Here is a 27,323-nt window from a genome sequence, read left to right as displayed (position 1 = left end):
ATGTAATCTGCTCAAAGGGCTCGCGTTGGAGCGTGGGATGTTTTATATATTTACACAGGTTTCATCAAAATAATTATAATTGTCGAGCGCACAAATGGCAAATGAGTGTAATCCGACGAAAGGTGGGAGACTATACGACGCAATTTCGAAAGATGCAGAGTAATCCTGCGGGAAAGTGGTCGCCTGGCCGGGCAAGCATTCGGCAGTTCTGAACACAAAGGTATCTATTTGATAACAGAATGCAAACAAGATACGGAAAGTACTGTTCCCTATTTACTCTATCTAAAATACGGGGAGGGTCACCAAGATTGAGCCAAAGAAGCTGACGCCGGAAAAATATCAGGCGATGATCAAAAAAAACCTACGCTCAACAGTAAGATTTCTGACTGGCCACTGTCAACTGAGGAAACACCTCCATATTATGGGGCCAGTGGACACACCTCTATTCAGGATGCGTGAACAGGAAGATGAAACTATCAGGCACGTCTCATGCGAGTTTCTCGAAGTATCGTCAATAAGAGAGTGTGTGTTCGGCGAGTCTTGGCCTACACCTGCGGATATAAAGAAGATGCCTTCTAGTGATCTGTCCACAGTCCTGGAAAGGACATGATGAACGATGACCTAGGAGGACAACTCCTCGGGAGGACGTACAATGGGTCACATTTGGCCTTAGTGCTGTGGACCTACACTCACCCTTCCTACTCTACAGATACAGATACATATACGGAAGGAGTCATCTAAAAACGTACTGCGAAAGAGAATTTCAAAAGGAGAAATTTTCTGCAACAATTAAAAAACACGTTTGAAACTATTTGTTGTCGTATTATCGCTTTCAAGATTGCAGATTCTATGTTGTTTATGGGCCGGCTATAAAAAACTCCGACAGAACTCGCCTACAAAGACTCCAAAACTCTTGCACCCGACTGATATGCGGTATTAAAAGACGGACTCCGACCTCGAGTTACATTACTGGACTGGGCTGGTTGCCTATGAACAAACGACGTATTTTGCATTGCTGTGTATTATATCACAAAATTTTACTCACAAAAAAACCTTCATATCTATATTCAAAAATTCAGAGGCGTTCTGAAGCTCACAATGTTAATGTCCGGTTTCGACAGAAATTATCTGTACCCAAGCGCAACACTTCGCTTTACCGATCTTGCTTCTCCTATGGCATCGCTAAAATCTACAATTGTATTCCCGATGATTTCAAAAACTTGTCAATCTTCAACTTTAAGAAAAAGGTTAAAAGTCTTTTGTTGGATGGTACTTTAGCAATAGACTTCTGATACATTGATGAACTTATGCGACATTCATTGCTCTTTGTGACATAATTATTATTTTTATTTATATTTATATGTATATTCTTTTTCAGTTGTATTATGTTTATGAGAAGGTATATTCTTTTTTCTTCTATTGGGACCAGTTTTTGTCACTGGTCCCTTGACGTGGTTACGTGGAAGAGCGCTATTCTATCTTTCTCAGAAGATAGAAGAGCGAACGATGCCATTTGCTACATAACAACAATCAACCTTGTTCTTTGTAACTGCTTTTTGTGTAGCAATAAAAACATTTATTATTATTATTATTATTATTATACACCAATGCGCTCGGTGTATCTCCAATCCATAAATTTATTCTCACAGCCAGAAAAAATAATACTTCTGTCGATTTCAGACAGAATGACTGTTGAAACCGAAAATGATCACGAGAATAAAGGTTCCTCTCACTTTTACTGTCTCTGCCATTCAGCACGCAGATAGGCATATAAATGGAGAACCAATTCCGTTGCGAGAGCAAAAAATGAATTTCCTCCGCGGATTAAATCTTCATCAGTGGACCCTTTTCCTAGGGGGACAAAATTGCGGAAGTAGGATGTCCAACCAATTAAAGCAGGCCATCATTGGCTATCATAACGAAAGGTGGGAGGAGCTCTTGGAATTCCTTGAGCCTGGGGAAGATAAGCTTCGGCGGATCACCCGCAAGCTTGAGGCGAAGAACAATTCACGGAGAGCGCGAAGTGTGTTACTTCCCCGCTGACAGCGTTGGCCTTTGCCGACACAATAGAACGTCAGTTCCAGCTTAACGTTACCGTTATATTCTGTTGGAAAATCGGGTTCATTGCATCCTAAAATAAGATGACGACGACAGAATCTGCCCAGCTTCTGTGGAAGAACTGAAAGGGTATATTGAGGCCGCAAAGGCTAAGAATTATCCGGTGGTCACTTCAATAACTAGCAGCTTGCTGAAGCAGGTCCCACAGAATGCGTCAAAATGCTGTTGAACATAATCAATAGCTCACTGGCCCTCAGATTCTTCCCCGGAAAGTGGAAGAATGCGATCGTTCATGTTCCCAAAACAGGATCAGGGCCCGCCAGTCCCACAGAACTCTCACCCGATCCGTCTAATCTCCTGGGTGACAAAGCTGGTTGAAGGAGTCGTTCTGCAGAGGCTCAACGAAGAAGTCGAAGACCAAAATGTTCTGCCTAACGAGCAACTCGGTTTCCGGAGAGAATACCCCACTGAGTTACAGACTGTGACTGGACGAAAATATCATCAAAGAGCTGAACTCTAATAAAAAAGTTCATCTAGTCTTACTAGACATTTCGAAGGTCTTTGACCGAGACTGGTACGAAGGCCTGCTTCGAGGCCTGATCCGGTGGATTGGGTCCTTTCTGAATGGCAGAACCTTCCAGGTCATAATAGAGGTCTCCCTGTCTGACAACAGAAAGATCCCCGCTGGAGTGTCACAAAAGGCCGGACTCTCTCCCACGCTCTACTCCTTCCGAGGTCCGAGCCTGTGAATGTATTCCTGTGCACTTTTTTCATGGATCGTGAGCTCGAGATCGTTTATATACAACGTACAATGGACGACTTCAAGCGCTGGTACTTCGATTGGAATATCCGAGTGAACCTGAACCAAACTCAGGCAGTAACTATGGGAAGAACGACATCTTCTCGGGCTATGAAAGTGAGGTTTTCTGAAAAGATGAGTACCTCGGTCTCTAATAGACAGTAGGTTCACCTGGAACCGGCACTTCGAAATCTATAACACGAAGTTCAAAACCGTCATCATGTATGCTTCAGACGTTTAGGGGTAAGCTGTTCCGACGACTCTCTCCATTCTGGGGAGATTGCAGAATAAGTTACTACGGATTATAGTGAATGCTCCATGGTTCGTGCGTAGCTGTTGTCCATTCAGCAGTCCAGTTATTTAACAGGAAGGAGCCAAGCACTAAGAATCGATGATATATCGAGTAGTGATGAGGTGATCGACTGTGGGGTACCTCAAGGTTCCATGCTGGGACCGATACTATTTGATATATATATATATTAACGGAATTTTCGCATTAGGCAACGGAAACATAATCGGATCCGCAGATGACACCGCTATCTTTTACAAAGCAGATAACTGGAATTCCTTGAAAATAAAAGTTGAATCAGAATTCTCGCACATAAAATATTGGCTGGATAAGAAACTACTGACGGTGAATATTGACAAAACGCATTACCTACCATTCTGTTGTAATGCAGCTGGAGCACCCCCGTTTGACCAATTAACAATAAATACTGATACTCCTTTCCACATCTTTCTTGAAAAGAAAATAAAATACCTAAGAATAATCCTAGACCCAATTTGAAATGGGACCTCCATATTAAATATACCGTCAATAAATTGAGAACCATTCTATTCAAATTTAGGAAACTCCTACCTCTAAAATATCTCAAGACTTCATACTACTCGCTTGTGGAAAGTCATATCCGTTATGGAATAGTAGTTTGGGGAGGAGCATTAAATAGTCATATTTCTCAAATTGAAATTATGCAAAGGCGTTTTCTTAAATTAATATTCTTTAAAAATGGTAGGTATCCCTCTGATAATCTATACATCGAAACTCGTCTGTTAGAAATACGACAGTTGTATTGTTTATGCTCCAGCACTAAATATCATACAAATAGACATACGGCATCGCTTCTTTCACATCAGTATCACACCCGCCAAAGAGATCGGTATACTACACCCCTAATGGTCAGGATCGTTACACAAAGATCATTTACTTACTTTGCGCCTAAACTCTACAACCGAATTCCTGAAAATATAAAATCTATCTCAAATATCAATCGCTTCAAAAAAGAGTTGAAATAGCATATTCTTCAAAGTCAGAGACTTGAACCTCTACGTCTATTTGAGTAGATGGAAAATAACCATACGTTGGAGGCTGCTAGAGATGGTGATTTTTGAAACAATATACTACGATCTTGCTGCAGTTTAATTAGATTTCCATTTCTTGTTGAGTAACTGTGACGCTTTGAATTGGTTTCAAACTCAGACTCCTTCTTTTTTACAAAAAGTAAACAATTATAAATGTATATAGATGGTAGTGTTAATTTTTTTTTCCTAAAAATGGGTCTACAGGAATCTGTGTGTCGAAGACCATACAATATACGTATTATCCTTTTTTGAGAGATTAATGCTCGACTGATGTTAATCCCTTCTCCCCACAAAAGCACATTGTAAGATAGTACTGAATAAACCATCTTCGGTTGAAGAATTGAACTAACACCGTTTTGTCGGAATTGACTATAAGTTTATTTGTGTGACACCATTTCGTAAATTCACGACTTATTGTGTTCAGTTTCGACTGTAGTTCCGCAGGACTATCAGCTCCTTCTGAGACTGCAGTATCATCGACAAAAAGTGATATTGATTTTCTACCTAAATGTTGAGGTAAATCATTGACATAAATCGGAAAAATTAGTGGTCCCAAAACTGAGCCCTGTGGAACTCCAATGTCTACGTTGAATGTAGCAGAGTTTGAATCATCCCATGTCACATATAATTTCTTGAACTTCATATATGATATTACCCATGTAAGAAATGTCCGTCTAAAAGCTATTGCATATAATTTGTTTGTGAGTATATCAAAATCTATGGAGTCGAATGCCTTGGATAAGTCAAAGAAAAGCGCAGCTACAAATTTACCTTTGTCAATACCGTTATAAATATGCTCCAGAAAAGTTGCAGCCGCTCCTTCCGTCGACTTACCAGGACAGTATCCATGTTGATAGCTACTGATTATAATTGTGCTTCAACAAAAAAGGAAATAATTTGTTGCATATACTTTTTTCAATTACCTTAGCCAAAAAACTGGGAATGGTTACTGGTCTATAATTATCGATTATAAGGGGGTTATTTTTCTTGTATAAGGGAACTATTTTTCCAATTTTTAGAGGGTGTGGAAAAATTCCGTCCTCAACAGATTTATTGATTATGAATGCCAGTGGTTCACAGATGAATTCAGTTTTATATATTCAATTATTTTTGTAGTAAAGCAGTCCATTCCGCTTGAATTTTTATTCTTAATTTCAGTAATGACATTGAAGACCTCGGTTGGTGTTACAGGACGGAAATAAAAACTATGTATGTTAACGTTTGAATCCGTTGTACCTAATAAAATTTTGTAAATCATTTGGAACCATAGTTGCATAGTATCTGGCAAAAGACTCATTTCCTGTGAGCGTTCTTTCAATGTTCGTTTTCCGGACAGTGTATTAACAGTTTTCCATATTCGCTTCTGTTTATTCTGTATACTATATGATGCCTCTATTATGTTTTGATAATATATTCGTTTACCTTCTTTCATATTTTTTCTATGTTGTTTTTTCATTGTAAGATACAAATGTAGCACATTTTAATCATGACCACCTTTGGTTAAACAATAAATTTCCTTCAATTGTCTACCTTCTGCCTTGAGTTCCTCTATTATCCATTGATTTTTTGTGGATTGCCTATCAATTTTTATTTTTATTAATGAACATGTTAGATCCAAAGCGTATAGTAATATATTGAAAAAATTCGAGTATCCTTCGTTTATTTCTAAGCCACTTTCATACACAGATTGGTAGTTTTCGTTACTTAAAAATTCTTTCAATTTCGATAAGTTATCCTGACACGCAGTTCTTTTCGTAAATTTTTTCGATACTCTATCATTCTTTTGCGAACAGTCTACCTTTTATTGAAATATCAAACCATAATGGTCACTGAGATCCATTTTCTCGACTTTTTCATTGTATATTGACGTATCAATATTCGTAGCGAAATAGTCAATTTGTGATGTTGAAGTCTCATCATTTTTATTCGTAAAAACTCTAGTAGGTTTATTAATTTTAAAAAACAATTGATAGCTTTCAAGTACATCAATAAATTGATCTCTTTCTTTTTCATTTTTCGCGCAGTTTGATAAATGCAGATTATCTATATATATATATATATATATATATATATATATATATATATATATATATATATATATATATATATATATATATATATATATATCTCTGGGGTAAGTGATCATTGGGTCCGAGAATCATGTGCCCTGAGCAAACGCAGTGAGCCAAGAATGACAGCTTTCTGCATCTGTGCGGCTAAGATTTCTGCCTAAGTGCGGCAAGCCGGTATGATTTTGAGATTCGAGAGTAGAGAAAATCTCGATATTTTATCCGTTTTTCCTCCTCTTTTCTGACGATATTCGTCTCGCCAGGAGCTGAAAACTCCACGACAAATATCGTTTTAGTCTGGTGGTCGAGAAGGACTACATCAGGCTTATTAGCTTGTATGAGCCTGAGGGTGGGGAACGAATAGTTCCAATAAATTCGGCACTTCTCGTTCCCCACAACGGATTCAATATCCCCCGGAGCGTAGGGCAACACCGCTGTCTCGTCAATACCGTAAGAGTGCCGTAGATGGTAATATAGCACTCTTAGGGCCGCGTTATGTCGATGGATATAAGCCGAGACCGCATATGCGGTCTCGGCCTTTCCTTATTATTATTTTTTTCATTATTATTATAATTATTATTATTACTGAATACTGAATTATATTCTTCAAAGTCCATTTGTCCAATTCCATTTTTTTAGGTCTTTATCAAATCTGAACTGAAGGTCGGAGTGATTTTCGTGAAGGAAGGGCAATATACCGAAGAAGAAATTTTAGACAATAACGACAACACGCTTTTGTTCGAAGAGTTTTTACAAATATTAGGAGAAAAGGTTAGACTGAGAGGTTTCGACAGATATAAAGGTGGACTGGATACTGTGCACGACCTCACAGGTTTATATTCGGTCTACACCAACTGGAGGAACATCGAAATCATGTTCCACGTCAGTACGCTCTTGCCTTATGAACGCCACGATCCGCAGAAGTTACAGAGGAAGAGGCACATTGGGAACGATATCGTCTGCGTGGTTTTCCTCGAAGCTGACAATACTTCGTTTTCTCCTGCTTGTATCAAGAGCCACTTTCTACACACTTTCATCTTGGGTAAGTTGAAAATAAGACAGTCGATGTAAAACTTATTACAAAATGAATATACTTAAGAAAGCCCATCATAATTGCTTTGAAAAATGGTTAAACGAAATGATAATACAAAAAAACTCCAAGAGCTAGCAGCCTGGGGTCGAAAGTTATCTCTACGGAGACGAAGGTTATATCTCTGAGTCTAAGTTACCACTGTCAGTCAATGCACATACTGATGATGATGTCTGCTGCAGTAGTAAACGAAATGTTCGTTGCTACAAGTTCCTCTAGACTACGCCATACCAGCCTGGATAAAAGCCTATTATTAAATCGATATTGAAGGATCATTTGGCATTCACTACCAACATCTATAGACTGGATCTATGCCATGCTGGTAAACAGAACTGCAACTACGACTCTTCAAGGCGAGGCCATCAGGTTCAGATTCACCAGGGGGTGCCCTAAAGGTGTGGTTTTTTTTGGTACCTTGGGAGCTGTCTGACTTGTCCATTTAGTCCAAGTCTCCAGAAAACATGGCAGCCTCTTGGGCTTATTGCGTTTATTCTCCCATCTTCTCATGTCACCCATTCCATCAGTATCGTTGCCTGTACTAGTTTGTACAGGTTCCGTGTTGGCTGTTCATCGTTATTTCGTACGTCCATATATTGCCTGCCTCCTGTGATTCAGTGCCTCACATTCGCATGAGTTGTGTAGAGCTGTTTCTATCCCATCGTTGTACAATCTGCAGCTGATGTCTCCGTTGTACGCCCCATTTCATTCAGGTGTCCTCTAAGCAGACAATGACCGGTTAGTAACCGTGTAATTATTCTGAGCCGATCCCTACTGTATTGAAGTAGTTCTTCGGTTTTTTACTCGGACGATCCCCTACTGTGTTTGTTGCCAGGTACTTTAGTCCACTTCTCTGTGTGCTTTTTGTCCTAATCTGGTTTCGTACCAATGATTTCGGTACCCCCAGAGCTGATTCAGGACCTATATATGAAGTTGATGATCCGCGTCTAGCGCATTCATCAGTTTCATTATTACCTGTGATTCCTGAATGCCCTGGCACCCTGTACAAAGTTCATTCAGTTCTTCAAGGCAAGTCTTTCACCTTGCCAAATTTGTTGATAGCAGTCGCCTGCTTCATCTTTGGCCACCAGACCAGAGATGCGTATGTTATCATGGGTTTAACCACCATCGTGTATTGCCAATACACCATGTCTGGTTTTAGCCCCAATGTTTTTCCATAGGAGCGTCTGGTGAGCATCAGTGATATCTCAGCTGTCCTCTTCATTCTGTCCAAGTGTTGGTTCCAGGTCAGTTTGGATTCTAGAATTACTCCCAGATATTTAACCTCCCCCGACACTTGTATTTCTTCACCTCGAAGTTTTGGAGGTCCAAGACCCTCCGTTTTAGTCCTTTTGGTGAATGCTACTATGGTCGATTTGAATGGGCTTATGATGATCCCTTCTTCTTCGATCCATCTTATTATAATATTCAGGACCTGCTGCATGCATCCCTTCACTACATTATTGTATTTACCCTGGACTAAGATGACTAAATCGTCTGCATAACCCAATGCTTTATACCCATTTTGGTCCAAGAGACATAATAGCTCGTCCATTACAAGGTTCCATAACATAGGGGATAGATTCCCCCCCTGAGAACAGCATCTTGTTACCCGTGACACGATCGTTTCCCCCATAATGGTTGTATATACCAATATTTCCCTAAACATGCAGTCTATCCACCTACAGCTTGTCTTGTCGTTTCGTCTTCTCTTCGACGCCTGGATGATTAATTCTAACGACGTATTGTCAAATGCGCCTTCAATGTCCAAGAAAGCAGCTAAAAGTACTTCCTTGTTTTTGTAAGTATGTTCTACTTCTTCTGTTACCCGACATAGAGCCGTTTCTGTTGACATACCGGATCTGTATGCATATTGGTCTCTATGTAATTGTCTGATAGCCAGTGATACGTCCCTAAAGATGTGGTACTATCTATCCTGTGATCGTTCCTTATATACAATCTGCTTGGTGCTCTCGATAGAAGGAAAGTAGATCTTCAAGCTCCAAGTCGGAAAGAGGGGCTTGTAATATCCACTAAAGCACGATGGACGTTGTCCACAGTTGGTGCCTGAGGAAGCAGATGTCTATCAACAATAGCAAAACTGTGATAATCCTCTTCACAAGAAGGAGAAAATTGGACAATTTAACACCACTTTTTCTCAATGATGATGTTGTTTCATTTGGAATGCAGGTGAAATATCTTGGTATTGTTCTTGATAGAAAACTCACCTGGAACGCTCCCTTGGAAAAAGTTTTACCTTGGGTTTAGGTCCCAAACAAATCCATTGGATGGTACAATTACCTGGTGGCCGAAGGCTTTACAGAAAACAGCTCAGACAAAGCTCTCTCACTCACAGAGACAGGCTTGTCTGGCCATCAGTGGTGCCATCAGTTCCACACCGTCAGCTGCCTAGATCTAACTCCTATCCACATTTTTCTGGAGAGATAGGCTGGATGGGCTGTCTAACCTAACCTGCACACCTTGAATACCAACAAATTATGTATGATACCCAGAAATCTCGACATCATAATAGAAGTGTATTCATATAAAAAGACATTTCGTATTCAAATTGAATAGAATTCCAATCAAATCGAAAAGAATACGCGACGTATTAGTGATGTATCCACCCGCGTCAAGTAAGTCAAGTAATACGACTCATTTAGTCATTTAACTGGTGAATGCCAGACCATTATTTCATTGGTGTAGCAAGACAAATGAATATTTACAATTTTCTTCTTTTGTTTTTAGTTCGAACATCTCCTAGGATAAAAAGGAAACCCACCCGTTACGAAGTGTCCGTTGTAACAAGAGATGAAGTTGGTGCGTACAAACCTTATTTGTGGGAACAAAGTGTTTTCGACAAGGGATCAATGTTTCGAGAATGGCTCCTCACGAAAATTGTCAATGGAGAAAGGGCTAGCTATTCAGCACCTAAATTTGCAAGGATGCAAGAAAGGACGAGGTCGCAGATATTGGAGGACATTGTTGCAAATCTGCAAAATCACGCTGAGACTGGACAAATTCCAAAGCCCTACAGGAGAGGTGGGTACTGTTCAAGTTCTATTTTTACCAATTACAATGTATATTGGTCTTAGTAGTACCTACCTAACATTCTGAGATGAACCGAATACGCCTTACAGTTGTGATAACTTTCAAACCATTGTGATGGTGCCCCACCACTATACACATCATCATCCCCACCACACTCTAAAATCATAAATACAACTGTACACGTAGCTTGTAAGTCAGTCGTTGTTGAGCTATAACCTCCGTCACTCAATCAACGCATATACCACTAATGAAGTCTGCCTCAATAGCAGACAAAACTTTTGGTACTTCAGGTTCCTTTCGACTACGGTACCAGCCGTATTCTCTTCAACTGCAGCATATATGTTTCTGAAATAGATGAGGTTTAGTATTGCTTCAGTATCAACAGTTGTATGGATTCACTTACCATTCATATGCAAACATGTAGAGATGCCTCAAAAAGCGGTACTTTTACCATTCTCATAAAAGAATTATACTTCATTTCCGCTGACCCAGAACATCCGCATTTGAGAGATGAACTTGGAGCATTATCGAAGCTGCTCTAGCACAATTTCATTAAAAAAAACCTACCAATTCTGTTATTTCTTGTAGTGAAACATACAAAAACCCCAATATAAGCAGAAATATTTCGCTGTTCTAGTTCTGAGGAAAGTTTCTGTTGAGAGTGGAAAGAAAGTTTTGTATCACACTTTTTCTTTGAAAACAATATGTGGAAACCACAACAAATTCAAGATCACGTAAAGAATGGAAGTGAGACAAAAGGTTGTCCAATTAATCTGGATAATTATTTCAATCTCATTTTCTTCAGGTTCTTGGAGACCCATTGGCCACATGCGACCTTCTTCCCCGCTCTTGGACAGTGTTCGTGATCAGTTCGAAGGTTACGACCAAATCGCCAAGGATTTCACCAAAATGTTTCTCAATAACGAGCCGAATACTACCATCAACGCCCAATTATTCGACGTGGTATTCATGGTTGGTCAGTCGAAACAAAAGATCAAGTTGGTGGGTGTGAGAGCTATTTTAGCGGTGAGTATTTCTTTTGGTGCACACCAAGGTTCTGTCCTTGGACCTGTTTTGTTTCTCATATGTACTTGATTCGCCTGGATCTTTTGTCTTGAGGCGCTACGTACAAAAAATTATTGAAATTGGAAGAAGGGTCCACACTCGATGATAGAGCCACGTCTTTTTCCTTACAGAGAAACGCAATTCGAAGAGAAAATGCTCAACAAGACGGATAAAGAATAAAGCAAACAACAAAGCAAAAATCCTCTGTGACTCGTTTGCAAATAGTATATCATAGAAAGAGTTTAACACGAACAATTTGCCAGGCTGAGGCGATATTTTGTTTTACCTTTTTCCCTGTTGTTACAGGAACAGATAGAATCACCACATCTCAGGCTATTCAAAATGCAGGAGCGGTTAATGGATTAAAAATAGTTTCAACAATGAGCTCAATGGTTTGGAAAATATCAGTAACGGTGTTTCAGAAATAGTACAATCCAATATTTATTAAACACAAGATGGTTCCTGAAGTATTTCAAAAATGATGTGTACATCAAAGACATTTATACTAATATTTATAGTATGGAGGAGCTCTAACCAAAACACTAGCAGAAGTATAGGAGACAGGTGGTGAACACAATTTTGAACAATCAAATTATAAAACCTGCCACCTGTTTTATGGGATATGTGCAGTAAAATGTCAAATAGTTACTCAGATAACTTTTGGAAGGTGCACACGAGGATGTAAATAAAAGCGAATAACAAGGTTCAAGTTTCTGTTTTAATTGTTTTTTTGTTCTGTTATCCGATCATAACATTGGTTATGTGTCATTTATTCTATTCACAATTCTTCCAGCTGATGAAGTAATGTCTGTCACCTGCCAGTAACTTGGAACTGTATTTCGTAGGTCCGCAGCAGAGTCTTCCAGGAAATGCTCTACGGCATCCAGACGGGCTTCGGTTCCCCCCAGGTCCCCGTCGCAGAAATTCTGGCTCGACCCGTTCCCTCGCTGCTCAGTCCGCAGCAGTTTCGGCTGAAGAGCAGCAATTTTCTGCAAGTGCCTGACCCGGAGACGCCGCGCCCGAAGAGCGTGCCCAGCTCACCCATGGTGAAGAGAGCCATCACGAGACTGGGTACCATCACGGCCGGGTGGGGGAGGTCCATCAGGAAGCACAACGCCCAGCAGCTCTCTTCGGACGATAAGAAGAAGTGGGCCAGCAGCCACGATTGTTCAAGTCAGTATATCTAATAGATTAATATCACTGGAGTTCTATCCCAACATCAAACCGTGTTTCGATCACCAAGTGATAATCTTGAAGAGGAAGATTGAACTGTTCAATATTCTTCTTGAAGATGATCTTTAAGATTGAAGTGTTCAATATTCCTCTTGAAGATGATCACTTGGTGGCTGAAACACGTGTCGAGGTATTGAAAATAACGGTTTGGTGTTGGGATGAAACTCCATTAGTATTCATTACTACACCAGAGGTTCCAAACAGTGCATCACAAGTATCTGATGTATAAAACACAGTTACAAAATCGTCTTAGTTAGACTATTTATAATTCAAGACAGTTGAACCAATTTTCATAATCATTCATTTGTTGGATTTGTCTCCGCCCGAATTAGTAGAATATCAAGACATTTGGAGAATTAAGAAGAAAAATTGCAAATTCAACAAATTGGTGAGGAAATAAGACAAATGCCTGGTCACGAAACGTCAAAGTACACCATTGGGGATAATAACAATAATTTTGAAATAATGATAATGATGAGATGATAATAATTATCAAGTCAATTATGAAGTAACCAACCCTAGCGCAGTTCGAAGCTTATTTCAGAGAGCTTCAGCAGCCTGAGCTCAATGAACTGCGCAACCCGATAACCCCGGATGGCGTTCGAAGTGCCCTTGTGGGATCCAAGAACTTTGCCGCTCCAGGCTTAGATGGACTGAACACTTATTTGCGGAAAAAACTAACAAGCACCCACCGCCATTTGGCCAGATTTTTCAACTCATGGCTGGACGGAGAGCAGCCGATTCCAGATTGGTTTGTCGAGGAGCGGACCGTTCTCATCCCCAAAAGCGGAGATTTGTCGATTCCAAAGAATTACAGACCTATAACATGTTTGAATTCGTGTTATAAGTTGTTTACAAGCATCTTATACACACGAATATTCACCGTAGTTGACCGAGTGTTCGAACGGATATATGGGCAGAGAAGGCCGAAGAGAGGAGTCGCTGGATGTAAAGAGAACCCGCTCATCGATAGATGAGCAGGACCTTGAGGCATTGATACAATTTCGCATGAGTTCATCTTGCATTTGCTCAGCTGCCTTGCGGTACCCGACAAAATAGTGAGATGCATTGAACAAGTGATACCACTCTGGCGAACTCGCTTCACCATAATACCTGGTTGTGCCTCCAGAAACCGGAGGCACAAGGTCACCCAATTGTTTTATATGGATGATCTTAAACCTTATGCCTCTGGAGAGAAGGATCTTCATCAGTCCTTGAGGGTGGTGGAAGAGTACACGCATGCTATCGGTATGGATTTCGGGATAGACAAATGTGCAATGGTCCATCTCAAAAACAGGACGATGCGGGGACTACGGAGATGATGTGCAACTCGTAGATGGAAGCATCCTACACCATTTGGATGACGGAGAGACGTATACTTACCTCGGGGTGGAACAAAGCCACTCACAAGAGGTAACAGCAGTGAAGAACTCTCTCCGCGGCAAGTATCAGCACAAGCTTCGAAAGATCTGGTCATCGGAACTGTCAGGGAAAAACAAAGTTGCGGCAACAAATATGCTTGCCATTCCAATCTTACTCTACTCGTTTGGAGTAGTGAAATGGACTCGAGAGGTATCAACTCGACTCAAAGACCTGGAAAATGATGCATCTTTATAGGAGTATGCATCCCAAATTGTCCGTTCCACGGTTGTACTTCCCCCGATAACAGGGAGGCCGTGGACTTTTGAGTTTGGAGTGTCTACATGACAGAATTGTGCTGGATATGGTCTGTAAAGTCGTCAGGAGTTTGGATCCCCTTCTCTGCATGGTCCGTGGCCATGAGAGAGCAGGAATTGGAATATTCCTCTTCAAGGCAGCGGCTGATGAGCTCGGTTTATTTTTTGACACTGAAGGAGGTGATCACCAAGTTGAAACTCTTTAAGCAAAAGGCCCACATAAAAGCAGCAGAGATCACTTCACTACTGCGGCAATACAAAGATAAGCTAATGCATGGGGTCTTCTTCAACAACATTAAAGACCCCGTCGTATCAAAGCAACTGAACCTCGCTTTTCTCAGGTTGAACCCGCAAACTGAGGGGTTCATCATGGCCTTCCGGGATGGTATGTCTAACACCTCAGTCTATCGCAGTAGCGTGATGGGTATAGAGGTTCCTATTACTAGGTAGAGCCTGCTGCAAGGCACTTGAGACTTCATTGACATAGAATGAATATTGGCTACGGGGATATTGAATCTGTTCTGGGGAAGTTCCGAATTCATCGGAACTATTCACCTCCAGGCTCATACAACCTAGTGGACCTGATGTAATTCTTCGCCATCATCAGAGCAGGACGATATTGGTGATGGATTTCTCAGCTCCATTTGAGAAAAATATCTTCTGAAAATAGGAAGAAAATATCGAGATTTTCTCTTCGAACTTCGCAGACTCTATCCATATCCTTAACCCTCTGTCAAGACGGTTGTTGACAGTACTTGTCATGTGGCATTGTACCAATAAGTAGTCTATATACAATGCATACAGCAACCATATTTGAGGGTTCAAATAATTATTTTTAAATAAATCTTTTTTAAGTATGCCAAACTTCTAAAAAGATTTAATGGAGAAATATGCCTTCAATTTTCAACAATATTTCAATAAATATTCTGCAAAATATTTGTACAAATAAACGAACTTCTCGAATTATTGCGAAACTCAAAAATCATTGATGACCTTACTATATTTTCTTTGCAGATAAAGATGATAAAGATAAAGACGGAAAGGAAAAACCGAACCTGTCGCAACTTCCCGTACCAAGACTAAGCGTATGCGCTAATGCTCAAAAAGTAGATACGTTAAAAATGGCCCAGACTGAATTTTCTATCATAGAATTTGACGCCGACACTTTTAAGGTATTACTGGATTATCTGCACACGGGGACCTGTCCTCTTACCTGCGGCAATGTTCCTGGATTGATATGCGCAGCTGAACATTACGACCTACCTGAGCTTCTTCAGGCGTGCTTTCATCATGCCAAACAGTTTTTGAGGATGGAAGTGGTAAGTCGCTTGTGGAATAAAAAACTGGTAAACTTTAATGACCCGCGAGTTCAATTTTAGAGTTCGATGGCCGTAGTCAGAATGTTATTTTACTGACTTTTCGTCTACTACTGCGGTAGACAATATCAGGCAGTACGCGCTATGAGTGGTGGTTGGTTCACCAACCAATCTAAGGTGATCATTTATTTTAAAAATTGATTACATGGCTCAAAATGGGCAACGAAACAGTCAATCAAGACAGTATTTTTGTTACTATGGAGCGGTCCGATTCAAACCTTCCTTCTAAATTTCTGGAAAACACTGCAAGCTGATGATTCTGTTCATTTTCCCCTTTTCCCATATTTTCTTGACACTGATTCCAATGTGTTTGTTTCTTGTATCAGTGTCCATTTGTTACATTGTGTGCAGCTGAAGTATGTGGTTTGGCCAATCAACCAACAACTGCGGTGGCAGAAATTTGGGAAGCTATCCTGGAATGCCATCGGAAAACGAATCCACATATTTTCAGAAATAATATGAAATCGAGAAAGGGTAATGCAGTCAAGCTGCTGGGAAATAATTGCATGAAAATCGAAAGATAAATAGATAAATACTACTCTGGTCATTCCCATATTGATTTCAATTTAAGGGTCACTGATAAACGGCTGTTTCAGCTGTGGACACAAAACTCCGAAAAAAGGGGCAAACCGTGAACACGTGTTTCTGGCTATCGGCCTCATCAGCGCAGTACAACCTAGAGCAAAGAGGGGCAACAGTCGTTTGCCGAAAATAGGAAACAAAACATACGCACGGAGTCAACCGCATATTTGTGGTTCCAGTTAGAAGACCTAGAATTCCCAGGCTACATCTAAAATAACCACGGAGTCATCCGCACATTTGTGACTCCAGTTAGATGACCTAGAATTCCCAGGCTACATCTAACATGACCACGTACGCAGCTATAGCTACCTGCGTGTTGTGTCCACGAATTGTTGCATTTTTGATTTATATAATACACACTCGATAGCATCTATATCTTTGTTTATATCCTGGACCCGGATGTCACGCTGGTAGCTATAGCTGCCTACGCGGTCATGTTAGATGTAGCCTGGGAATTCTAGGTGTTCTAACTGGAACCACAAATGTGCGGTTGGCTCCTGTTGTTGACTCCGTGCGTAAGTGTTGTTCCAAACAAGTGTTGCCCATCTTTGTATTAGGCTACACCGCGCTGATGAGGCTAATAGCCAGAAACACGTGTCCGTGGTTTGTCCCTTTTTTGGACATACTATATAGGACACCAAAATCCATGTTATAAGACCAAACCAAGCAAATGGTCAATAAAAAAACTTGAAAACATTCGAAACAATTTTTATAAAGGAAAATACCTGCAACAACTGCTACAACAAAGCAAGGATCGAACATTTACCTGGCTACCCACTGGACACCGTCTACTTAAATAACATTCGAATGGAATAGGGCAGTATAAAGAAGCTCTCAGTTGCATGCTTGAGATTAAGAGGACTGACACAAATTGTATGTGAATGTGGTCATCAACTGTATCACAAAAGGCAAGCAGTAATTCAAGAGGACAACCCAAATTATGTCCCGTAGAATAACATCCAACAAAGAAAACTTTTCACTTACAAGTATTTACAAACTAGTACAGAGTACAAGGTGATTTTTGAAAATATTATCTTTCAGGCAACAGCTTGTCAAATGTAAAAAGAACTTCCTTAATTTTGGTACGATTCTGGCCACTAGATGCGCGTTAGAAGACGGTCTTCGAATAATAATCTCGCAATGTATACATTGGTTAGTTTCCATCCAACTTCGCCCTTATGCATTATCTGTCAGCCAATGGGCCGATTGTGAGAGTTCTCAAGAATCTTTCTACATTTAAGCTGTACAAAATCAATTCATAGAGATCGATCAACAAGTTTTTCATGAAATTTCAAGCGTTTGATATTTCAGTATTCAGAATATTTGTTCAATAGCAGAATGGAATACTTCAATGTTGATCAGAATCAAATTCGTTCGGGATTACTTTCTGTAGACATTAGAATGTATAATCAGTAAAGGTAAATACAACTCTGCGTTTGTACTATTTACTTCAATTTGGTTCAGTAAGTTGAACTGTCTGAACAGTAATGAAGGAGTTAGGGGTTGAAACTCGAGATGAAGTACTTTTTTAAGTGAAAGATAAACATCCAAACAGTAACGGGTTTCTCATGTATAAAATATTATGAGTTATATGTTTATATGTATAGTTTTTGGAAAAAAAAGCAAGAACATTTCTTTCAAACTTTCTTTGGAAGCTTCCCATATATTTTGTACAAAAATGGGGAAGTAGAAAGCCAAAACGTTTATTTCCAAAAGAATATGTTTTCTTAACTATTTTAGTGTGAATATAAATTGAAAACATCTTCTGGCTAAATATCCCATGTACACTAATGAATCCTCATGATTTCATTAAATTATCTCGAGCAAGATGCTTGCTTTCACTGTAATTTCAGGAATTGCACTAAAATTATTTTATACCGTGCGTTTCAGTTGAAACCAGCCACGCTAATAAGTCTTCAGATATTTAGACTGTGAAAAAATCGTGAAACACGTCAACTTTAGTTTTCAGAGAACACATCTCTGCATGAAGATCAACCCCCTGTCACCCCCCCTGACAACAACCCTAATGTCAAAAGTATCAAATGGAAATGATACAATGATGACAATGACAAAACAGTGCCTTTATAGTCAAAACAACGTCAATATGGTCGCTCAAACTGGATTGAGAATCAACAAACAAGCTCAAGAGCTTGCACTACAAAACACAAGCACTACAGAAAAATCCTTAAGGCGCTCTCAGAGCGGTGCCTGTGCAAAAGTAGCGACTCACGTTGGATTTGAATCGCTGGAGAATAAATCCATTTGGAAAAACGTTCTCAGAAAGTTTATTCCACATAAACGCAGTTCTCCAGATAACAGAGTTCTTGAACAGTGAAGTTCGAGGTGTGTTGAGTTGAAGTCCGTCGCATATTTCTGATATGTACTGCTCTTGGTGGAATCAAATGTGCCATATCACTTGAACACCTCCCGTGAAAGTATCTATAGAAGAGAGGCAATTCTCCAACCTTTGTTCGATGCTCCAGGCTATCAAGATTGCACGTGATGTTCGCGTCTCCAATCAGGGGGATGGCTCTTTACTGAATGGAATCCAGCAACTTCAGGGTATGTTTTGGGGCCAGAGCTCCATACATGAGAACAATACTCCAAAGAAGCCTGTGGGCTCCTATCCGAGAGGCCTTGCCCGAGAAGCCAATGTGGTCTTACGGAAGGAGTCGCCGGACTCCTGGTCAGTGGCAGAAATAAGCAGGGTGAGGGGAACTAAAAAACCCCAAAAGCCTTTGCAAAACATGCCACCGTGGACCAGCCTACCCAAGCTAAGGATTCTTGCCGACAGCTAAATGGCCGCAAGGTGATATGCGGTCACGAACGATTCCCTTCAGGGAACTGGACGAAACCTCACTGTAATCAGCCTACCTCTGGTAATGCGGGGCTCTGCCAGAGGTGACAACAGAAACAGCAAAAACAAAAACCAATCCCGAAGCTGGACAAAAGTGCTTACCTCAATCTAAGGCGATGGCTGGGAATGAGCAGAAATGTCCACTCCAATCTACCGCTTAGAATGAGGCTGAACATAGCAGATCACCTCCAACAGCAAAGGCACTTCCAGCGGCGGGCGCCAAGAGCTCCGCCTTGTATAAAAGCAAGGAACCGGCTGTCCATGCAGGAAAGCTCCCTCACTTGTGCACCTCCACGAAGGGAACCTCAAGAAGGTTGAAGAAGCCGCGCAACGACAGTAATATCGCTGCACCTTCCAAAACCTTCGCAGAGGTCACCGTGAGACACCTCAAGGTTGCTAAAGAGCTTGTGTGTTTGCCGAGTCTTGGCCTACACCTGCCAATATAAAGGAGATGTCTTCCAGTGACGTGTTCACCTTCCTGAAGAGGACAAGATGGACGATGACCTAGGAGGACAACTCCTCGGAAGGATGTACAATGGACCACTTGTGGCATAAGTGCTGTGAGTCTACACTCAGCCTCCCTACTCTACAGATACCAGGTACCAGATACTCCAAAGAAGATCTGATCTGAGCTTTATAAAGCAACAAAAGTTGCTGGGGTGTGTACAGTTTCTGGTTCGGAACAGTATTCCAAGCTTTTGAGAAGCAACCTTTGCAGTTCCAGTGACATGATTGTGCCATTTTAACCCCCAACAAACTTATTGAAGCAGAAAGTGGTTCGGAGACATATCTTCTTAGAGAAAACCGATGCCTAGGTTTTTGTGGCATTGAATTGAACCTGGTTACTTCCACCCCAATTTGAAATCACTTCTAGATCCTCACTAAGATATGCAACCTCCTGCTGCCAGTGAAGATGTGCCTCCGCAGTCGATGTCCTAGAATCCAAATGAAATGACGATTGACTCAATGGATTGACTTCACTACCACAATATCAAAGAGAAACTATGACAGTATTTATTTTCATTTCGTTTAGAATCAATCCATTTTTAGATCAGTAATCATGCATCTTGGAAACCGCTATGTTTGCTTGAGACGAGAAACCTTCACAATCTGTGGAACTAAGTGCAGAAGAAGTATCGTCGGCAAATTAAACTGTACAATTATTGCAGTAGGTCCGAGAACACAACCCAGATTCCAGGTTCTATCTAGATAATTCACGGAAAGGTGTGCTACACCTAATATTCTTCAAAATGTAAGGGAGGAAACATAAACTTTTAATTTTTTTCGGCATTGCTTATTGTTATAATATCAATAGTTCAACATGATTGGATGTACTCTACTATCTTTCCATTTGAAAGTTTTGACATGTTGGTTGTTATGAGGAGGGAATGGTTGATATGTAGAAATGTGCCCCTCTGATAACTGAAGTTGTTTAAACTGTAATATACTGTATACCTACAAGTGCTCTTAGTCTGTTAGTAATGATAATGATGCAAATTATTTTTTTGTTTTCTTCACAGGCTTGCTCGATGCTGGTCGCTCTGGAGAACTATTACTGGAGGTACACCTCTGCGTCGGAGTTGGTGAACATGATATTAGTGTTTTTGGAGTCAAGATGCTCAATATTATTCAATATGGATGACTTTTACGAATTGAGCGAGTCTGTTGTCCAAATGATTATGAGCAGGTAGATGACGAATGATATTAACGCATATCGTCATTGGGGCAGATTTTTTTGAGAAAAGCAGCGCCTTCCATGACCCTCGTGTATTCTTAGAATTTTTTGTGAGTTCGAATGGGTTTTCTGTCAAATTGCCTCCTACGAAAAACATAGGCTTATGAACAAAGGAATAATGAAGTCTTTCTTTTCAACATGAGATTTCTAGCATACTTAGAACGTGCCATATAAGTCATACATTGAGCCCCAGAGTAGTGGTTGAACCTTCACTCATCTTGTCAGTGATTCATTTCTAACTAACCGAATATTTTTAGTAAACATGGAAATGTTTGTGTACAAAAACGGCATCTAACTAGACGAAGTCGTGTATCAAGAACAAAACATTTACTATTATTCATCAACAGGCAGTGTTATTTTCACATGCCCTAGACTACATCAGTGGTACTAGGCTAAGCCGCGAATGTCTCTGAAGGACAGTACTTGGTTAAAATAGGCATGGGCATATTTTCTTACTAGGGGATTAACAGAAAATCCCTACTTTGCTCATCTCAGATCAACTCATGACTATTGGACTGGCAAACACGCTGCCTCAAAAATAGTTCGAGGGGAGATCACTTATATACATGATAGATTCACTAATGTTCTTACTTTTGGAGACAACTCTTTCCCAATTTGCTTTCACAGTATCTTGATCTATTTGCTCCTTATCTGAAGTACGTTTATTAGGCTTTCACCTCTTACCTAGGAAAGAGTAACATCCTTTCAAAAAGTCTTAAGAATCCAGTAGGGTCACGGGATAGCGCTGCTTTTCTCAAAAAAATGTGCCCACTGTTCACAATCTCAATAATTCTAGGAATCTTGACGTACCTGAAATCGCGAAATTTCAAGCAATCCATGAGTGGGCAAAACATAAAATCAAGAATAAAACTTCCAATAAATTGGATGCCAAATTAGAGTTCAGGGGTATAATGGAACGATTAACTAGAGAACTCAAATTGTACAGAATTACTCCACAGGAAATTATTAAGGTAAGGATGATCATGAAATACTGTAGACATTTTCATTTACAATCGATTTTTCTTTTATGGGAGTCATTGGCGAAGACCTATCTTTAGAAGTGATAATGCTGAAGATTCAGAAGATTATAGGCCAATAACATCATTGAAACTCTACAATATAATCGGTAATACTGATATTGAATTGGCTAAATTAAAAATGAAGTTGGTCTAAACATCGTTCCTTGAGGAACTCCTCGAAAATTTTTCAGTCTTGACCTTATCATTTCATTGTAGCACACATATTGATATCTATTAGAAAAACAGTTCTTTAACCATGTTGGTGTAGGCCTACGATGCCTATTTCTTCAAGACAGTTAGGCTCAATATTTTTTGAAAAAATTTGATTTGATAAATTGGTTAAGGCTTTCGCAGCCAAGATTTTCATTGTTACTATCTTCATTCGGTTTTGAAGGCCGTCGTGGTTTGGAACTGTATCCTAACGTTCCGCCAGCACGAGCAGCTGACTTCTTCAGAGGTCTATTCGTCCTGATGGTTCCCAGTCATCCGTGAACCAACTGTCAGATCGCCACTGTCCGCCAATTAACTTTCGCAACTCTGTTCGTGACCGTTTCGCAACCCGCTTTGGTAACTGTCTGATTGCCACTGCGTTTCGCGACCCTCTTCCGCAACTGTCCGATCGCCACTGTCCTCCAATTAACTTTCTAATTAGTATTCCCAAATCCATAAAACGGTTTCTAAAACTCCTCCTTTGTACCGTCCCCTGATTGGTCTGATCTCTGTTCAATATTCCCGAATTTTTCCAAAACCCTTCCTACTCGAGACCTATACCTTTGTTTCATCTAAGTCATTTGTCAGTTTTTTATTTAAATGAATGTTCGGGCCCACCTATTTAGATATGGCCGAACTTCCTGTCCAAGAAGCTGAAATGCAAACTCGTAGCTTGCATTTTCGCGTTCCCAGTATTATATCTCATCAACAGGATACATTTGTTTAGTCTAGCCTAAACGAAACAACCATTCATGATGCCGCCAAAGTTCAACAATCATAAATTAAATTCAACTCTTACTCTGTTGGAAAAATATCGATATCTAAAAATCGGGTGACTGATCTCGATTTTTATTATTAAAAGCTTTTATTTAACTTAACTTGTATGTATGTTGACAAATCTTGCAAGTTTAATTTGACCCACTTCCCGGTATCCGATTCATCTAAAATTTCGCATGCTGGTCCAGAATCGATGAACCGATGTTATTCATAAACGTGACCTGATGCCAGGATCGGCTCCGTACGATAGATCTCCTCAGCGGTAAATAGCAGGAACACGAAATTTTGTATACGCATTCGTTCATGATAGGCAGTTGGTAGGCCCACCATGAAATAGATGGCACATCCAGGGTTGGTTTCAATAAAAAAAATATATTTCAAAAAAGAAATTAAATCAAGCTTTTGCCTTTAAATACTTACTTCCCGACTCTAAAAAGAAGACAATAAATGGTGTAGTAACTGTAGTAGGTTGTAAAAATCCATATTCATTTGCATTGTGAAAAAATATTATTATCTACCACCCTCTAAGTTCCCAGAGTAAGAGGGTCCATCACACAATGTGAGCAACAGGCACAAGAGGCATACTATGACTTGTTTAATTTGGTGAGATGGGCCTCATTAGCATTGGTCTGCAACCCGTCTAGGAGAAGGAAAACTCCTAAAGACTAAAAAATATAACAAGCTAATTCTTTTATAAGGTATGCCGGAGGAGTAGGTACCTACTTCTATAGAATATAGTTTATCCTAATAATAGTTTTCCCCGTTCCTTAAGTTTTTCTGTTGAAGGACTCTCCGTTTTATAGATTGACTTTCGTATTGATCGATAGCTATCGATTGAAGACAATAAAGCATATTTTGACTTTGACTTTGAAATGAATTCAATCACCAGCGATCCAAGTCGAATATGTCCTATACAAGAAGTTATAATTGCATTTCATTAGGCCAAAAACGTATTATAGTAATATTTGTTTCAGATTGTTCTCCCCTCCAAAACCATCAAAAATGAAAGGATATTGGAAACCCTCATGTTCCAAGCCAGTTCAGGCATGTACAGAATGCAAGACGACATCATTGAGGAATGCACCCAAAGACTGCAGAAACAAGAGTCTCGGTTTTCAGAAATGGAATCCTTTGACTATAACTGAAAACTTTATTGGTAATTTAGTGTAGAAGACAATCAGATCAAAAAATTAAGTGAAAGCATGTGCCAATCCGGAAGGCAAATAGTTTGACCCGGATGATTGTCTGAACAAAAACTGCGATATCATCTATTGATATTTTCCTTAAAAAATATGTATTGAGATTTTGCCGGGGCTAAGATATTTTTTCAGATGAAATGGAATATTATTGATCAAAATTTGTCGATGGAATTCAAAACATGGTCAGTGTTACTACCAACTCTCCAAAGAAAAGTTGGTTAATGATTCTCAACATAATTCATTCCTTTAGAAATCAATCTGAATCAGAATTGAAACAACGACGTCCTTGTTCTGATTCTGAAATGGTACATTTCGATACCAAATAATAAGGATGTGGAGTAATGATTTTAGCTTGATATTTCCTATATATTTGCATTATTTACCCTCATCTCTCATTAATAATACTTCCTAAACGGGTGCTTCAGATGTCTTCGATGATTTTCACTTCAATGGGTTCGAAAATCTTAGTTAAATCAAAGGTTCAAGGTCTGAAAACTCAGCTCTCAACTCATCATTACATATCTCAATGATTTTCAGTACAATTTCTCCCTTCTCCCATCTCGATAGATTCCAAACATTTTCAAAATTATCAGCTATAATATCCCAAGGACATTGATAACTAACGAAATAATTTTATCACAGTTTTCGAAAGCACGTTATTTGGTAACATCCCGACGCCGAAGGCGGAGGGATGTTACCTAAAATAACGTGCTTGAGGAAGTTGTGATAAAATTATGAGTTATTTATCAATGTTCGAGGGATATTCGGTGAGAAAATTTTTTGCAATTCGAACACAATTATTTATTGAACACACAGTTATTAAAAGAACAATTCGTATAATGATATTCCGTTGATCTTGCTGTATTTGCCTCGGTTACTGCATAGGTGTTTCCACGCATACTATTGATTATTTGGTTATGATGTTCCTGATTAATACTCAAATAAGGTTTTATGGAATTTCCATTATTGTGCCCAGTAATTTTCAACAATTGCTGTTCTTGAACTCCACTCTTAGCTAGTTGACTGACTGCAGTTGCTCTATTAGAGTGATTGGTTATTTTCCTCTGTTTCGTATCCAAGCCAATTGCTTCAGCAGAAGATTTCGTCCATCCGTTGATTATATTTCTACCCAAAGGCATATTGTCATACCAGTTATCGCTTCCTGTCTTCCAGTGACGATTTTGCCTTAAAAATAGTCTATTTGTCTTGATATTTGTGCCTCGTTTTGATAATAATTTAATGAATAATCTGACAGGACAAGCATTGTTATCACTATTTTGAACTAACCATTTGCTAGAGGTGCAGTTCTTTGAACCCCCTTGGCAGGTTTTACTGAAAATTGGATTATATTCTATCCTATTAGTTGGAGATCCATTGTTGTCCTTTTCGATATGAAAATAATCAACTAAGCAAGCAGCACCTTCACCACCTCTCCAAGCCAATTCCACCGCTGCTATGTGATAAAAGTTGCGTAGGAGTCCTATAGGGGTATTTTCATCCCAAAAGTTTATAATTTTACTCATTTCATTTGAAGTTAATGGTACTGAGCTTGTTTTGCATTTAGTGGGATCTGTTTGTAAATTTCTTCGTGCTGCGTCGCGTGCATTCTGCGCTTGTTTGAATGCAACACTTTTAAAGGGGTCTAGCATGATATTATACTCCTTGTAATACTTTTCTTGTAATAATTTGCTTGTTATATTCCATACGGTTTTAACAGTAGCCTCCTTAAACTCTGTGCTATCCTTTTTTCTCATATTAATCGCCCAATCCTTGAGTATTAATGCAAGCTCTTCGAGAGTACGATTTCCATCCAATTCATATTTTCTGGCGTCACAAAACTCCATAAATATTTTCCAAGTGTATTTTTTACTATTGACAGTATTTTTTGGTGTATTTTCTTCAATGATTTTGTCAATTGCCGCATCATTTTGAACACCAAAGCGAGGAAGTGACATTTTCGAAATAAATTGAATTACTGAAATGTCAAACAACTTTATTGTGTTGGTTGCTTAGCAATGTCATGACATAAGTATTAACTACCCGTGAAAACTATCCATGGGTAGTTATCAGTGTAATGATGGTTTCATTGGTTATTTCGACACACATGACTAGAAATAGACAAATTTGATAGGATAATTTTTTTGGCAAAAAATTTTCATTGATTCTAGGCGCGTGGTATGATAGTCTGAATTACCATCTATTTCTTCAGCAACTACTGGCATATTGCAACTGTAATTATCACATAGTTCTTTGATTTTATTTTTGCTCCCAATTCAGTCTAGTTTATTTTAATTGCTCTTTCGTGTAAAATTTTTCAATTCTTCCAAATAAACGTCATTTTTATTGGTTTTGGTTCCTCTTGCGTCATCGGTAAATAAAGTGGTCTGTATTTCTTTCGGCAAAAATATCTTTGGAGTGTGTGAATCGATCTGGATACCACTATCATCAATATACAGTGTCACCACTAAAGTGCGCACCATATGGGAAACATTTTTTTTTCGAAAAGTTTCAATGAAGTTTAACTTCGGCACTTGTTTGTGCTTCAAATTCAACTTAAAATGATGCGGCCAACTGCGACCCACTGACGTTCAGTATTTGTCAAATTCAACTTTTTTTTTAATTGAAAAAGTGCATTTCTAGATCGAATTTAACAAAAAGTTACTTGAAGAAATTGTGTCTACGGCAATTTTATATCCATATGCCAAATTTTATGCAACTAGGATAAAGTTAACGTTTTGCTTATTTTTGACAGATATCCCCTTTATTTTAAAAAACAAGTTCGGTTAATTGTCATCAATTCATGTATACATAACAAACTCATCATAGAGTTTAACTTTTCTGATACATTTTTACTTATATGGACATTTTTCGAGAGAAATCAAAAATTTGCTATAAAAATTTTAACATGACTGGTGCAAAGTTCCAATCACTTGGCTATTTTTGTTAAACAAACCTTTGATTTCGAAAAAGCAGAGGCAACTAAAAAAATGCAAATAATTTCGATATTATAAATTTTAAGCAACAATAATATTGTAGAAAATACAAATGAGTACAAAAAATTACTTATTGATCTAAATGAGGTTGTCAAACACTTATAGTCTACATTTCAGTATATCGTCCTCCACGTTCAATACAAATTATGTTCCTTCTACTGATATCTTTAACTGTATT

At 39.2% G+C, this 27,323-nt stretch overlaps 1 protein-coding gene across 1 annotated transcript in view; it reads left to right on the top strand.

Moving 5' to 3' along the window:
• Window positions 1-26,659, top strand: part of rsh (Rap GTPase activating protein radish) — a 226,947-nt gene extending 200,288 nt beyond the window's left edge. Inside the window, exons 12-19 of the mRNA XM_074176129.1 lie at window positions 6,925-7,327; window positions 10,121-10,414; window positions 11,229-11,449; window positions 12,334-12,661; window positions 15,412-15,716; window positions 20,733-20,899; window positions 21,744-21,918; window positions 23,928-26,659. Coding sequence (XP_074032230.1) covers window positions 6,925-7,327; window positions 10,121-10,414; window positions 11,229-11,449; window positions 12,334-12,661; window positions 15,412-15,716; window positions 20,733-20,899; window positions 21,744-21,918; window positions 23,928-24,098 — 2,064 coding nt within the window. The 3' untranslated portion in view covers window positions 24,099-26,659. The remainder of the gene's footprint in view (window positions 1-6,924; window positions 7,328-10,120; window positions 10,415-11,228; window positions 11,450-12,333; window positions 12,662-15,411; window positions 15,717-20,732; window positions 20,900-21,743; window positions 21,919-23,927) is intronic.
• The last annotated feature ends 664 nt before the right edge of the window (window positions 26,660-27,323 follow it).

This window comes from Leptinotarsa decemlineata, unplaced genomic scaffold, assembly GCF_025532065.1.
Source record: "Leptinotarsa decemlineata unplaced genomic scaffold, Ldec_3_MD MMD2_tig00001621_RagTag_RagTag, whole genome shotgun sequence".
Taxonomy (NCBI): Eukaryota; Metazoa; Arthropoda; class Insecta; order Coleoptera; family Chrysomelidae; genus Leptinotarsa; species Leptinotarsa decemlineata.
The sequence above is the reverse complement of the archived record's forward strand: the minus strand, read 5'-3'. Positions and strand labels throughout refer to the sequence as shown.